General features: G+C 47.4%; 1 protein-coding gene and 1 long non-coding RNA gene across 9 annotated transcripts in view; both read right to left on the reverse strand.

Annotated features, from left to right (window-relative positions):
- Positions 1 to 81: 81 nt before the first annotated feature.
- ATP6V0A1 (ATPase H+ transporting V0 subunit a1) overlaps positions 82 to 16,292 on the reverse strand; it is a 30,875-nt gene continuing 14,664 nt past the window's right edge. For 2 of the 8 annotated variants that reach the window (XM_077190870.1, XM_054649885.2), the window contains exons 14-23: positions 14,824 to 14,914; positions 13,933 to 14,051; positions 13,472 to 13,688; positions 12,787 to 12,894; positions 12,027 to 12,095; positions 9,797 to 9,904; positions 9,197 to 9,214; positions 7,353 to 7,470; positions 6,161 to 6,332; positions 82 to 1,363 (exon numbers count right to left, since the gene is read on the reverse strand). In XM_077190870.1, the coding sequence (XP_077046985.1) occupies positions 1,270 to 1,363; positions 6,161 to 6,332; positions 7,353 to 7,470; positions 9,197 to 9,214; positions 9,797 to 9,904; positions 12,027 to 12,095; positions 12,787 to 12,894; positions 13,472 to 13,688; positions 13,933 to 14,051; positions 14,824 to 14,914 (1,114 nt within the window). In that variant the 3' untranslated portion in view covers positions 82 to 1,269. The remainder of the gene's footprint in view (positions 1,364 to 6,160; positions 6,333 to 7,352; positions 7,471 to 9,196; positions 9,215 to 9,796; positions 9,905 to 12,026; positions 12,096 to 12,786; positions 12,895 to 13,471; positions 13,689 to 13,932; positions 14,052 to 14,823; positions 14,915 to 16,292) is intronic. The other 6 variants (XM_077190872.1, XM_077190871.1, XM_054649884.2 and 3 more) reach the window with 4 other exon arrangements.
- On the reverse strand, positions 2,061 to 6,154 carry LOC143695755 (uncharacterized). Its single transcript, XR_013185285.1, has 2 exons — positions 5,163 to 6,154; positions 2,061 to 5,109 (listed from the first exon to the last, which is right to left on the reverse strand). It is a non-coding gene; the product is annotated as an uncharacterized LOC143695755 (long non-coding RNA).

Consider the following 16,292-nt stretch of genomic DNA (forward strand, 5'->3'; position numbering starts at 1 on the left):
CCCCAGCAGCTCTGTGTTCAGGGTAGGTCAGGGATGAGGGGCTGCCCCTGAGCCCCTCAGCAGAAAACAGGCCACAGTGTGTTTGTTGTGGAGTTCATTTAATTTATACAGTGACAGCAACGTGTTTCATCCAGGCAGCAGAACACAGCAGGGCCAGTGTCAAAGCTCCACCTGCAGCCACGCTTTGATTTGACCCTTCAGTCTGCAGACACCTCTGTGAATGCCCAGCACATCCCCCAGTGCCCAGGGCCTGCCCAGGTGCAGCACAAGGCTCCCTGTGCCCCACTGCACAGTACTGCAGTACACATAACCTTCTCACCTAATTTTAAGCAGCCTGGCACCTTGAGACATTTCCTCCTTGCTTCCAGGTTAATGAGTCTTGTTATTGTTCTAATCTGTCCTTACACAAACACCCAGCTCCACTGCAGGAATGGAACACGACAGTCACACACAGCACTGACACACCCACTGCTGCTACAGCTACATCGAGTCGAGGAGTGCAAGGAAATACTGACAGCTCAGACAGGAAAGAAAGCAACAGCTAATGCAGGGACACACCACAGAGACCCCCCTGCCATGGGGCTGTTTTGGCAAGCTGGGGCCACTGCTCTCCCTGAAGGGGCTCCCCAGAGAGTGCACAGGACAATGTGAGTCACTGGTACACCCACCTGAGCAAAAGCTGCCTCCAGCAATGCCAAGCACACACAGGCACTATCTGATGTGCCTTGAGGGCTTTGGTTTCAAACCAAAAAGCCCAAGATATGTCACTGCCAGTGGCCAGTGACAGTCTGCACCAAGGCTCATCCCTCCCCATCCTGCCCCAGGCCACGTCAGGCAGCTGAGTCCCAAGTGCATGAGGGCTCCTCACCACTGCCTCCAGCAATGAGAGGGGGAACAGCCCTCACTCTTTGCTCCTTGGACCTTTTCTCCATGAGCTCTTTTGTCCCCTCAGCACAGCTGCCATTTCTTTTCTGCCCTGATCAGCTGCCAAGGAAAGCACAACACAGGGAGCACACGACTGCACACCAAACAGACACCTCATGCACTTGGTACCTTTGGGAGTAAACTTAAAGAACCAGAAGTTTCTGTGATCCAGTGTTGTTACCCCTGAACGTCAAAGCTTTTGGCTTTGGGGTGCCATGGTAACGCTCAGGGGTGCTGCACAATAAATTATTGTCACTACACACACACACACGAGGAGGGGACAGCCACACCCTTGGTGCTGGGGTCTCACACACACAACATTGAACACTGCTGGAGTGGGGGGCCTCAGTCATCAAACCTCCCCTCACGGATGATGTCAAAGGAGAAAGGGAGAAACTTGAACCCAGTGCCAGTGTAGAACTTGTTCTGGAATTCAATCCTGCAAGAGACAGAAGAGTGATTACTCATGAGGAAGGCAGCTCTAAATTGAACAATTAGAAGTAGGGAGTAGTAATCCTACTCCATTAAAAGTAGGATTACTGATTAAAAAAGCTTTAAAGAGAAAAAAAAGAGGTATTATAACATAATGTATATTTTGGCACAACCCCCCCATCTACGTGTGGAGCTGCCCAGAGACTTCAATCCCACCCTCAGGGACAAAAAATGGCACAAATGACAAAAAATGGCAAGAGGAGCAGAAGGCTGGCCTTGACCGCAGTGCCCCAGGAAGCACGGGGAGCAGAGACAGCATTTTCTACAGCAGCTGCTGAAGTTCCCTTTTTCATGAGCACAATGAAGCCCCAGCCATGTGACACTGAGCTCAGGCTCCCCACAGGCATTTCTGTTGATTCCCTGCAGCACATTTACACTGGGATGTGCCCGCCAGGAGCATTAGCTCAGCCCCATTTGCTGCTGCCCCTAATGAACTGCAGCAAAAAAAGAATTATTCCAGAGAACTGCCCAATAGTCAGCCACAGCCAAACAGGGACAGGGAAAGCTAATCCCCCTGATTCCCAGCAAAAACAAGCCCAGGCTTCACTGACACTTCCCACTGCACCAAGTCCCTGCAGGCAGCAAGTGACAGCAAACTGGGGAGCCTTTAACACAGTTCAGGAGAAGGGGGTTTTTTTCAGAAGAAAAAAAAAAAGACAAACTGGAATTATTTTTCCCCAAATGGGGAACCATGGCAAACTCCAGAGTTGCTGGATTCAGCTAGCAAAAAAGTGATTTCCCCACAGAGCCCAAGAGGGAAATGCTCAGGAAAACGAGCTTCAGCCTGTATCTTCTGCTGCCTCCCAGGCCAAGGGATCCCCAGGATGAGCAGGATTTTCCATGTGGGAGGAAGGGCTCCTTGCCAACATGCTCCAGTTTTTCAGGAACCCTGATAATCTCCATAAGTATCCTGTGACTAAGTAACTGTTCTGTAAGCAAAGGGAAATGAGAGGCAGAGGGTTGAGATCTGTGAGTCACCCAAGCTCACTGTGACTGACATGTTAACCCTGATGATTCACAATTCCAGCTGGCCTCAGCATCCAAACCCTCCCTTTGGACATTCCATTACAGCTGGCTACAACTGAAGGCCTGACACTGAGAGAGAGGCTGCTCTAAGGTTAGAAAACTAGCCAGAAAAGTGTATTTAAATAATCAGTGTGGATGGGGAGTGGGGTTTTCTGTGTCTCCAGAACACCCAGAACCCAGCAGGAAGCTCTGCTGTTGCCAGGCTCACTGCCTGTATCGTGCCCCAGTTACTGCTGAGCCCTCTGTGTGTGCAAGCTCTGCAGAGGATTCACACACTGGCATTACCAGCAAACAGCCCAGGAGTCCTCTGGCAGCCCCAGTGCTCCAGGAGAGCCTCTCTGCAGCTTTCTGCATTAATAATGTCAGTGTTTGCCAGGCTGTCATTCTTTCCAACCACACAGAGTCAGGGTATTGACACTGGAAAACCAGGCAGCCCCAGTCCTGTCACAGACATATTTTATGAAAAATGCTTTCATTAGGATTTTTTCTCCTGAGAAGCTGAGAAACCTCAGAGGAAAAGAGAAACAATAATTATCTGCTGCTGTGCAATGCAACAGGTGCATCTTTGATTGGTCTCATGTGGTTGTTTTTAATTAATGGCCAATCACAGTCCAGCTGTCTCAGACTCTCTGGTCAGTCACAAGATTTTATTATCATTCCATTCCTTTCAAGCCTTCTGATGAAATCCTTTCTTCTATTCTTTTAGTATAGTTTTAGTATATAATTTTAATATAATCTATATAATAAAATAATAAATCATCCTTCTGAAACATGGGAGTCAAGATTCTCATCTCTTCCCTCATCCTGGGACCCCTGCAAACACCACCACACAGTCCCATGAGCAGGAGACAAAAAAGGCAACTGCCACCCAGTCCAACTGCAAATTCCCACTCTGTGTTTGTGTCCCTGAAGGTGCCAGACCCTGGGGTCAGGTGTAAACCAGGCACACCTCAAGGGTGGCAGACAGAACTCACTGGGGTGTCTTTGCAGAGGCTGCTGCAGTTTACTCCTTCCCAAAACAAGCAGAGGTACCATATCTGTGTCTGGGATATTCCATCCTGCAGGTGACTCCTGGCTCAGGGCATTTGCAAAGGAAAATCAAATCCTGGCAGGTGGGTGAGCAGCTGGACTCCACCACTGGACTGAGAGTGGGATGCAGCTCCAACGCACCCACACCTCTCAGGAACAGCTCCCTGAATAGTTACAAACCTTTTCTTTTGGGCACAGTCTGTACTGGCTCACATTAGAACAGGTGAGTAGCTTAAAAAGGGAGAAACTGCTTTAATCTGAATGTTCACGTGGAACTACATCACTGAAAAGCAATAAATGGAAAGGTTGAATATTTCGGAAGGGTGATGTATTTCAGAAGGGTTACAGCAAAAGAAGCTGACAGCATGACAGCTGAGACATGCACAGAGCTGCAGTGCAGCCCAAGTTCACACCCTGCAATCCTGGCAGCAACCCAGAGGGCTGCCTCCACCCCAGAAAAGCCCAACCTGCTCCAAGAATGCACGCTGAAAAAGCACAAAATAAACCTCCCTCATTTTGGGACTGCCAGGCACAGCATGTGCAACAACCTGTGAATTCCCTGACCAGTAAAACACATTCTCAATTCCTCCTCCTTTCCAGGAAGGCTGAACCACCCACACCTCAAATTCCTGATAGGTGACTGTTCTCTCACAGCCAGAAATTCCCATCTGGTCCTCCCAGGACAGCTGAATTTGACCTCCACTCTTCCTTCCTCTTCCTAAAAAGGGAGCACCTGCCATTGGAACAGCCTGTTTTCAGCTCAAGAGCACAAAGGAATGTGAACAGTGTGCTCTTTGGAACCCCTGCAGGTGCCTCCCTCTGATAACCAACACCCAGCAACCTCAAAATCATTTCAGCAGATCACTTGCAGTCTGAAATAGAACCTTCAACTTGCTGTTTGGGCTCTGAGCCTGAACAGATTTTTCTCTCAGAGCCTGTGCATGAAAAGGCTTGAAGGTTTGAAACAAATGTTTAGGGAAAACAGGACTTTGTCAAGCCCTCCAGTCCCACAGCTGCCCTGCACAGGCAGAGTGATCCCTGCTCTCACTGCTGCTGCCCTGGGTTTGCCTGTTTGCCATTTCACTCACACACACAGATGGTTTTTCAGAGGCCCTTTAGGGAAATATGAACAATTATCTCCAGCTCACACCTGGTTCCAGGTGTCTGAGCCATATCAGGAGGTGCAGTTTGTGGTTAACACAAGACAGGAACCTCCCCAAAAATGTGTTTTCTGCTCCATGGAGCCTGTCTAGAGCAGCTGCTCAGAGCTGTTCCCCTGCTGCTGTTTAGAAATGGCCTGGAAATCCTCTAATCCTCAAGGAATTGCAGAGCAAACCCAGCAGATGTGGAGTTACAGCACTGCTGCCCTCTGCTCCTCCTGGACTGCTCTCAGTGCCCAGCAGGGTCTGGGGGGCTCCTGCTGTCCCTGTGGCAGCAGGGACAGGATGAGGGACCTCTGGGCAGCCAGCAAGGAGCTCTGGAGTGACTGCTCTGCAGGGCTCAGGCTGGATGCCAGGAAACACAGAGGCACCATCCAGCAGCCATTTCCAGGAGTGCCCCCCCAGCTCCCTCAGCACAAGATGGCTTCACCCCACGCTCAGCTTGGCTCACTTGGAGAGGTGACCAGGAGCCTCCAGCCTGCACCCCCAGGTGCCAGGACCCTCCAGCCTGCATCCCCAGGACCCTCCAGCCTGCACCTCACCAGCTGCCAAGGCAGAGGGCAAAAGGCCAAAGCTTTCCTTCCCCACAAGCAGGGGAAAAGTGCAAAAAGGCTGATTTTATTTTTGGTTTTTTTTCTTTTTTTTTTAGAGGCACTTGTTTCCTTTTGCATTTACAGAATTACTGTGAGAGAGTGCTCCCAACTTTTGCTTCCCATTTAAGCCAGACAAGAGTATTTCTTGTGATATTCAGAGACTTCCCCTTGCTCTCACAACCCCCCTGCCCCAGGAAATCAGCAGCCTGAACCCCAGGGAGGCACAGACTCTCCTACATTTCAGCATTTCAGGTTGAGAAAATCCTACTCCCAGTTGCTCCTCTGACCCCGCCAGTGCACTAAGAGGGAATCTGAATTGGAACAATGAGAGCTCTTACACATGGATTAGAGAAAACTCTTGAATATTTTCCATACTTGGGAGCAGAGTAATTCCTTCTGCTTTGCTGGCTGCATACACAGGAGCTTAATGATGACAGGAAAGGGCCTGCAAAAGCAAATTCTAAAAGCAAGACCAGCAAAAACTTGCAGCCATCCCCAAGGGCAGAAGGCAGAGCCACTCCTGTCCAGGGCAAGGTTTTATAGCAATGAACAGGAGCATGAGGAGGAACCTGAAGTCAGTGGCTACTGCACACAAACAACAACAAACACAGGAAACAGGGGAAAGACCAAGAAATGGAACAAGAAAGTTCTGCTGCAAGCCACAAAGCACACTGCTCCAACCAGCACAGCCTCCCCAGCCCCTGGTCCCAAAGCTTTAGGCCCTAAGCTTTCATCTTTTAGTGCTTATTTCTAAGCAGAGCTATAAAACTCCAAACAACAACTGGGAGAGGTGTTTTACTACAAACAGAATTGAAATCTCTGACCCTTTTTAAGACTTTCTGCCTTCTGGAAGATGGCATTTCTGCACAGTACAGCTGACATCAGTTTTCTTGCTATGAGGAGCTCCCCAGGTTTCTGGATGTGCCAGTAACTCACCAGTGCAAGCGCAGAGCGTGCAGGAAGGCTGAGAGCCCCTCCATGACCAGCAGAATGGCCACTGTCAGCGTGGCAAAAGCTGCAAAGATGAAGAAGAGGCCCAAGCCTCCCCCCAGGCTCCTCACACTGAGGCCAATGTGGATCACCATGGTCCAGAGCACCTCTGAGAGCTCTGCAGAGAAAGGGGAGAGGATCAGGTCAGCAGGACAGGGGGTGTTCACTGCTAAAATAAAAACTGAAGTCAAGCAAAGCCCTGCTACAATGAGGTGGAAAATGAACAGGGGCAAGAGCTTTTGCAGCCAAGTGTGTCAGGACATTGCCTCCAGCTGCCACACAGGGCAGGGCAGAGTCCTTGCTCAGCAGCTCTTTGCTTTATTCTGTGATTTTAACTCCATTCCTCCCATTCAGCAGAGCTGTGGGTGCAGACCCTGGTGTGTGGAGCTCACTGCTCCTGGGCAATGCATGTTGTCATATTTCTCTTCACAGAGAAAAGAAAGGCACGATTCTTCCCAAGGATTTCTGAGATTCACATTCTCTGAACCTCAGAGAAAGGGAAAACACAATTTTTATCTTACTTGCTGTGCCAGCAATATGGAGATTATACACCCACAGTGATGGTGTTTTATTTCCTTGGCTTATCAGGGACAGGTGTGTAGCCTCACATTTCTCTTGACAGAGAAAAGCAAGGCACAATTCTTCCCAAGAATATTCTTATCTCATTTGCTATGCCTGTGTTTGTGCCAGAGTAGAATGCAATGTGGAGATTGTTTACCCACAGTGATGGTGATTTGTTTCCCCTGTCAGGGCCAGGTGTGTGTGTGTGTGTGTGTCAGGACTGTCACTGACAGCCACGAGATTCTGTGCAGGGTGTGCAGAGTGAGTGCTTGGCAGGTTCAGTTTAGAAATGTATATAATGTACATAATATAGAATAATAAATGTAAATAATAATAATAATAATAATAATAATAATAATAATAATAATAATAATAATAGTAGTAGTAGTATAAAGTAATTCTTTAGCCTTCTGACATCCATGGAATCAGATGCATCATTCTCTCTCCCTCACCAACGTGGGAGACACCTTTGATTAGTAATGAATGCACACCCAGCAGTGTGGCAGGGGAGCCCTGGGAGGCCTGACAGACGGACAGACAGACAGACTGCCAGCCCAGCTCCCCGAGGGACACTCACGTGCATGGGCCAGGCTGAGGGCCCAGAGGCGCAGGTAGGAGGCCGTGTTGGAGATGCAGCCCAGGCAGTACTCGATGGTGTGGATGGCCTGGTACACCACGGTGTCCCCAAAGTCAAACTGCAAAGCAACAGAGGAGAGAGGAGCTGGGGGCATGGGCTGGGTGGGGACAGGGGCAGGGGGACTGCTGCTGTCACCAGGGACACTGTGTGTGACACTGCACACTGACACTGTCTTCTCCTGGTTTAGCGCGCCAGGGCCACAAATGAAAAACGAAACTTGTCTTGACAGGTTTTGCAGAATGACAAATGCTGTGAGGTGAATATTGTTTTCTTATAGTCAGATATTCCAAATTCATCCATGGGCTTAGCCAGGAAAAGACTGTTCAGCAGAAGGTGGTGCTGGTGTGCACTCCCTGCAGGAGGGAGGCAGTGCCCCAAGCTGTGCTGTGTGTGCCTCTGCTACAGGAGGAGCATTCTGCAAGACATGAACCTGCCCTTTTGGAAAGCAAAAATAATGCATGAAGCTACCCTGAAGAAGTCACATCTGTGTACCACCCACTGGCAAAGCCTCTGTGCTTTGGTAATTTTCTGCAATAATAAAAGAATTTACAAGGATGTCTGCAATGTAGGGCAGTTTCTTATCCTGCAGCTTGGGAAAGCATTCCCTGCAGTTTGGATTTAATCCATGCTTCAGAAACTGCTCAGATTTAAGTGAACATGATGTTTTAAATACATCCAGTGACTAATGCTCTAGGCATGCACACAAAGCTATTTATATTCTTAATTCTCCTCTAGTATATCCAAGGCAATAAATATTTCCACCAATTCAGTTAAATTAGCTGTCAAAATCCTAATCCTTTCTCCACAGAACATGAGCTGTGAAGTTCTTCACTAAAAGCTGCCCCAGCCAAGGGTTCCAGCTCTGGACACAGGAGGCAGGAGGGAATGTGGGAAATGTTTAAACAATGACCTTTCAAAGCTGAATGCAACTGCCAGGGAGAGCAACCACTGAGCCAGGAGTGGGAGCACTGGGGCTGCTGTGGGACAGTCCTTGGGGGCTGCCACATTTTCCCCAGGTTCAGGGAGACACCAGAACAGGAGCCCCATTCCCCTCCCCTTCCCCCTGCTCCACACAGGCCTGTGCACAGCAGAGCTCTGAGCAAACCACTCCCAGCACAATTTTCAGCAGCAGTGCCCTGGTCAAGCTGTTCTGATTTCATGCCATTTGTATTTTTTTGGGTAGTAAAATTGGTTACCTGCTAGTGCTGAAACCTATACTCAATCCTGCATCAGTATTAACCCCCCACTTTTCAAATACTTGTTACAAGTGCTTATGAATGAGCAGTTTCTCAGAATGGAGCTTCTCTTCTACACAAAGCCTCTGGCCAGTTCAGTTTCTTGAACTACATGAAACTGGACTGGTTGTGCTGCATTTGCTCTCTGGGTCAACCAGCATCATCCTTAACATGGCAGATTGAGGGGAAGAAATCTCTTTCAACAGTTTGCTGCAGCACAGAATTAAGAAAGCCACAACATAAAAAAAAAAAAAGCTTCTTTGGAGGCTCAGAAGTGAAAACTTTTCAGTTTCAGACCTCCAGCTGAACAGTTTCCCAGGTAACTGGGAACAATCTGCAGACAGGGGATCAGACAGACAAGCTGTATAGATGAAGTCATTAAAAGTCTGTGGATGTATGTGTGTATGAATTAAAAATGGCCTGTAACATGAAAACAGCAAGATCTTTTGGAAAACAAGATGCTGTGACATAACAAATTCCATTCAGCACGTTTTACACCCATGGGAAATGGCCCAGGTACACATGAAGGCAAAGCTGCTGTGCTCTTACCACCTCGTCCTCTGTAGGCTTGAAAACACAAATTTACATTTAGTGCAGTGTTTTGATCACATGAATCATGAACACATTCAGCAATTCCCTCCTAGGCAGGCCACAGAAAGCAGTAACACATCCCATGCACTGCAGAGGCAGGATCTGCTGCAGTCCTTCAGAGGCATCAGAAAACATCAGAACAAACCCCAGCTACCTGAGATCCACTGGTTTTCTCCTCTCCCAGAGGAAAGGGAAGTAATTAATGCTACCCCCAGCAGTCAAAATGAATATATGAACAAAATTTCAGTGCTGCAGAAACGCAGCCCCTGAATTTCCACTGGCATGGGAGAAGCAGATGTGGCACCTGGTAGTGCTGTGCACCCCTGAGATGGAGACACCTTGGGGACAAACAGAGCCACATCTCCCAGGATATACAAATTATGCTGCTTTTTTCCTGGAGTCCTGGCAGTGACCAAGAGACAGTGAGTGAGAAAACTGCTAGAACACACTTCACTGGGAATGCTGCTGTTTAAACAGCCTGGAAACAATAAATCCAGTCCCAGTGAGCTCATCCTGCTGCCTGCAGTGCCCTGAGAGCGAGGATGCTCAGGTGCTTACCTCTTCCCCCTCCTCAGAATGGGTAGATAACTGGTCATGTTGAATGATCTCAGCATCCTCCTCTGTTGGGCCATTGCCCACCCGGATCCCACCAAAGTTGTGCGTGCCCTGACACATGCAGAAAAGAAAGAGCAAAGTGTTGTTTGGGTTTTAGTGCAAAAGTGCAGGTTTCTCATGACTCCATGTGCAGCAGCAGCTCACAGAGGAAAAAAAATATTAAATATCAAATATTAAATATTAAATATTAAGGCCCAGATTAAGGCAGGTAGAATTCTATTTCCCAGCTTGGATGGGAAAGGTGCTGATTCCTGCTGGGGCTGGGGAAAAAATAATAATAAAAAAAAATCTGTCTGAGTGAATCCTTGGTACATTTCTACAGTGTAACTGCAACCATGAGGACATGAAAGGCACACCTCTCAGAGGACATCTGCTGGCCCCACATCCTGCCCAGCATGGACACAGCACTGCTGGGTACTGGAGCAGGTCATGGAGCTGAGCACAAACACACACACACATTTACTCCCACCAGCCTCAGGCACACCAACACTGCATGGAAAACCAGATCTTCCCCTGCTTGGAAACTCTATGCTGTGCAAGCAGGTCCTTTTAGAGATATTTGTTCTGACATTCAGCATCTGACCCTCAGCTGCACCTCCAGGACTCCAAAGGGGAAAGAACAACACACAGACTGAGCTGAAATGCTGAAATTGGGAGCAGATCTCACCTGACCCCTGAGTCTGACCCCAAGAGAGACAAACTACAACATCACACATTGAAATAAGCCCTGTGACCAGGTTCAGTGCTGTCTTGGGTCACCTGTGACACAGGATGTGACCTGACTTTCCACATCTGGACTGCAGAAGTCCAGGGATGCCCATGCAGACAAAAGAGGCTGAAGGTCCCATGACCTGGTGCTTGCACAGACCAGAACAGCTTCTCTGAGTTCTTCTACCTCCTTTGTCCTTAGAAGCCTGCTTTTATTTTAGGCTGAATTATAAATATGCTCAAAACACCAGATATGCCAGGTTTCTAGAAACAAATCCAGGTAGGTGTTTATGCTCTGAAAACAAAGAAAATTTAAACTCCCCTCCATATTAACAACTAAGACAATGCTTTTATTAGGATTTTCAGTATCTCTGAAACACCACAAGTCACTGGTGACTGCTGTCAATATTCTATTTATGTATTTCTAGCCTGTGTGAACTTGCACTTGAGCAGCCTTTCCCTCACACTCGACTCATATCCATTCCCTGTAACCCAGCCAACCTAAACACAGCTCCAACAGCTCCAATTGTTTACTTGATCCTTCTAAGCACCCTTCACACAAGGCCTCCCCTCACAGCTTCCTGATGGAGATGCATTTCATATGCTGGATGGTCCCTGCACAAAAGATCCATTTTAATTTCTGACATTTCTGTGAGGAGACCACAATGTCATGAGAGAAGCAGCTGACATGTCCCTCCCAGCACCTCTGGCACCTGGAGAGCATGATGTGCTTGACACAATCAGTGAGATTCACACCTCCTAGGCAGCCAGGCAGATTCAGAACTAAAAGGTAGCTGAAACAGGGGAAAGAACTAAAAGGTAGCTGAAATAGGGGAAAGAACTAAGTTCTGGGGCTCTCACAATCCTCAGCAGAAAGCTTTGGCAGCAAAGAGCCATCTGTAAACTTAGAAACATGTAAGTCAAAACAACTGCCAACAAGAAGTTTTTTTTTTTTTTTTTGTGCACAACCATTCTATAATAATTTTAGGTCAAAGTGTGTACAGGACAGATGTGTCACAAATCCAATGATTACTGACATGGAGTTGCTGGAGGCCATCACATCACTGTGTGTTTGGGGACATGTAATGCAAACAGAAATGCTGCACTGAGAAGAATCCTGATCTGTCTTAAACAAATAGATAAGCAGAAGAAAAAAAGGGAATTTAACATGGGGGGGATGTGTAGCAGGAAATCCTGTGCTGCTCTGCAGCTTGGATTCAGCAGCACTCCTGCAAGGAAGTGTCTCTGTGCACGCACAACTACCATCCTCCAGCCTGGGTGTTCATCCAGAATGTATCAATTTGGCTAAACTTTGCTCTTTCCAAGAGAAAGTGGTTTTCCACCCTAAAGGTGCACTTGCCATTCCCTTATGAAATTCAGATACATTCCATGCTCCTTTGATAAGAACCAGACACAAAGCCAACTCCCATCTGCAATGCATCAGGCGAGTTTGAAGTGCACTCACTGTTGCAGCCGCTGCTGCCTCGAGCGCCTGCGCGTTCGTGCTGCCCTGGGCCTCCTCGGGCTGCCCTTCCTGGGGGTGGATGGATGCAAGAAAAGAGAGGGGAGGAGGAAGAAAACAAAAAGAGAAAGGGAAACGAATGGAGGGGACATGGGAGGATGAAAGGTGGTCAGAGAAGGGAGAGGGAGTGTCTGTAACTGAGCTGATCTTGGACTCGCTGCACATCCTCGCAGCGTGCAGGGAGCGCTCGCACTTCTCTGCAGTGCCACGTTCCTGCATCTCACACACAGCTGGAAACAGCTGGAAACCTACAGAGCACCCCAGCACACAGCCTCTCACATCAGTCTCCAAGTCTCTTTGAATTGTTATTTTTTAACCATCCAAGCTGCTTTAACAAAGGTAGCTGAGAAATCTGCCAGCCAATTCCATCTCTGTTTCCCACTGCCAGCCACAGAAGTGCATCCAGCAGCCAGTGAGGCTGTTCCTAAACCAGCTACCAAAGCCCAAGCCAGAGACACTGTTCTGATCATTACCAACATAAGGGGTTTTTAAAAGCAGGTTTGATGCTGGATCCAGATCTGGGAAGCAGGCAGGCAACACTCTGTCTCTGTAACACCCACCTGCTGGTATGCCCAGGAATATGCAAAAACACTTTACAGGTTTCAATGCAGTGTGAACCCATGAATCCAAGCTCAGGATGGAGAACACAGCTTTTCAACCAAAAACAGTTCTCATATGGAAAATATAAAAGGGAATCACCCACCAAGTGTTTTCTCCTTAGATACTGCTGGCGAAGGACCAGGGGTTTGGCCACCAGCATCCATGGCACACACAGCAAGGCCACCACCACGAGGAAGCACTGGAGCCCTTTCTGCAAAAAACACAAATCTCAGGTGATTCAGCTGCAGCCCCTGCTCAAACACACACAGAACCCAGCAAGAATGACTGAATTCCCAGCATGGGGATGCTCCTCCACCTCCCTCTCTTCTGGGAACAGCAATTAAGCACTTAATGCCTGCAGCTGCCACCTCTGACTCAGCACAGCATTTACTGCTGAGACTGCATTAGGCTGGGGAAAAATCTGAAAGATCCTGCAGAAAATGAGAATTTGGCAGATGTCTGATACTGCTGGGAGGAAATAGAGTTGGTGTCTGAGCTAGGCTGAGAGGAATCACATTGCAGACATGGGACAAGATTCCTAATTGCTTTCCACAATTAATCAGGATCCACATGTTCGAAAGCCACAGCTGACTTATGGTCAGACAATTAAAATTTCCTGGTATAGGGATTATTCCTTCCTTCTTCAACATTACATAGTGTCAGCCTTCAGAAATGCTCTGTCACAGTGGAAAGATGTTTCATGCTTGATTTCCCAAATTATGACAAGGTCAATGAAACACTCCAGTACCACGAAGCATCTCTGATTCTGTCCTAGCAAGAGCACTCACCTGCCCACTATAAAGCATCTTATTACTGGTGTCTTCATAGGAGAACAGAAACATGTTAATAAAGTGTATTAAGAGGCTGGGTGCTTCCTTGGATGTGTGAGCATCATAGGCTGTCCACTTGTAAAAGATGAGAATAACAAGGTATCCAAAGAGGGAGGACATGAAAATCATTTCTGGGATAAATCCAAGGTATATGTTCAGTGGCTTCTTAAAATAGCTACAGGGAAGAAAAAAAAAAAGAAAGTTTATATTAGATTTGGTTAGAATTAGGGCAAAAGCTTTTAATAAGAGTTTGAAAAGAGTGGAGGGGCTCAGCAGCTCAACAACAGCTGGGCCTGGAGCACAGGAACTGCCTGGCAGGCACAATTCCACACAACCAGAGACAGCTGCACCTTCCATCAGGAGGTATCCCAAACCACACAACACCCAAAGCCATGAGAAAACCAGAGCAAAGCACTTACATGTGGTTGAGGAGACTCAGTGCCACACCAAAGAGCATCTGGAAAATGCCAAGAATCACAGACATCTTCATCTTAAAGGAATTGAGGAAAGCCAGCTTATTGCTGGCAATATTCCAGATCTGTGGAAAAACAACACCTAGTCAGATACCAGGGGAAGGAAAACAGGAGAAGGAAAACACTCCCTTTAAGCTAAACAGTATGAACCAGTCAGGAAGTGTGAGGCTGAAAAAGCAGGTTTTAAAAAATGTGTTTGTCCTATTTTGGGGAAATGAGCAGACAAGTTTTCAGCTGAGAACAGCCTGACAGTAACTGAGCCCACCACTGAGTAGGAATCAAACCTGTTTTCATGGTACCTCAAAGGTGCAGGAGAAAAGAGGCTGTATCCTTAATAGAGAGAATATGATTATCCATTTAAAGGAACAAGTACACACAGCTCTGATTTCCTGCACTTTGTGGAACCCACACAAGGTTTGTCATATATTACAAGCAGAGTTAAGAGCAGAGGTGTTGAGGCAGGCAGGTACAAAGTGACAGAATCACTGGGAAATGTAAATTTCCAAGGGTAACTGAAAAAAGAGATTAACAACTTTCCCCAAGGTAAGAAAATAACTTCAGAAAGTGATTTTCAAGGCTAATCAGATTTGATTTAAGGACTGCAGGTTAGAAAGGGTGAGAAAGCAGCCTTTAATGGACGTCAAAACAAGGGTCTCTATCCCAAATTTGGCATCTCAGTAGGAATTCTATAATTCTGGAGTATTCCCACCATTGATGGACCTGCTAAGGGAATGGCTGGGCTGGAGGATCTTTCACAGAACAGTGAACAGGTGCTTTTCTTTCTGCTGACACACAGGACTTTGCCCAAAAGGCTGCAGAGGAAGGAGGAGCTCTTACTGGGTCAATGCCAAAGGGGTAGGGCCCACCAAACACCCCTGGGATGGCAGGATCCAGCTGCAGCAGGGGGGTGGTCTCCAGCAAAGCATCTCTGTTTGGGAACAAGATTATAAAATATTAACAACAGCAATACCACCCTCCTTCTCTAAAAACTAACAACACTCTTCCCTGGTGAGAGCAAGGAATAGCTTAAATTGAGAGAACTTCATGGGTGTAGAACCTGGGTGGTTCTAGAGATTTTCCCAAATGAATAAAACCCTGTTTCTTGATTTTTTTTTACTCTGTCACAAGGAAGACAGGTGCAGGAGACAGTAATATTGAAAAGTCTGTGGGGAATTAGATGAGAAACTGCATCTTTTTAAGTTTTCTGGGAAAAAAAAAAAAGCAGTTTTGAATCTTGGCATATTTACACCCCTCTTCCAAATCTACTTGAGACAGATGTCAGAAATTTTTGTTTTCCTGAGCTGGAAGGACAATGGGGAAGGACAAGCCACCTGCTTCTCACTGTGTGTCCCAGATTGCAAGGCAAGATATATTATTCTATTTGCCATTGTGTGGCAGTTATCTTCTGTTCAGTGGGCAGATTTCCTTATCTCTTCCACACCCAATCCTCCCTCTGGGGGAGACATCTGCTGATAACAGCTATGGAATGTCCCTGCATGGCTGATAAGAACTACAGCATCCCATTGGGAGATGTGAGCCCAGAGGGAGGAGCCAAGCATTCCTACCTGGATATAATCTGGAGGTTCTGGAACACCAGCCAAAGCATTCCTACCTGGATATAATCTGGAGATTCTGGAACACCAGCCAAGCATTCCTACCTGGATATAATCTGGAGATTCTAGAACACCAGCCAAGCATTCCTACCCAGATATAATCTGGAGATTCTAGAACACCAGCCAAGCATTCCTGCCTGGATATAATCTGGAGGTTCTGGAACACCAGCCAAGCATTCCTACCCAGATATAATCTGGAGATTCTAGAACACCAGCCAAGCATTTCTACCTGGATATGATCTGGAGATTCTGGAACACCAGCACGGCTTCTGCACTGGATTCCCCAGAGGAGCAGCAGCTGCCTCTTGCCCTGGATCTCCAGAGGCAGAGACTGCACCTTTCTCCAGGATCCCTGCTCCAGCAGAACCAGCCCTGGCACTGCAGGAGGGCTGAGCCACAATTCCAATGGTTCTGCTGCCAACACCCTGACCCACAGGGTGTCAGGCTGGGTTCTGACTCTGGCAGTGTTGTTTTAGTTTACTGCATTGTTTATTTTATCCTTTTATTTTCTTCCCTGTTAAAGAACTGTTATTCCTGCTCCCATATATTTTGCCTGAGAGCCCCTTAATTTAAAAATTATAGAAATTTGGAGGCAAGGGGTTTACATTCTCCATTTCAGGGGAGGCTCCTGCCTTCCTCAGCAGACACCTGGCTTTCCAAACCAACACACTGTGTCTACAAAGTTACCAAGGG

The sequence above is a fragment of the Agelaius phoeniceus genome, chromosome 26 (assembly GCF_051311805.1).
Source record: "Agelaius phoeniceus isolate bAgePho1 chromosome 26, bAgePho1.hap1, whole genome shotgun sequence".
Classification (NCBI taxonomy): domain Eukaryota; kingdom Metazoa; phylum Chordata; class Aves; order Passeriformes; family Icteridae; genus Agelaius; species Agelaius phoeniceus.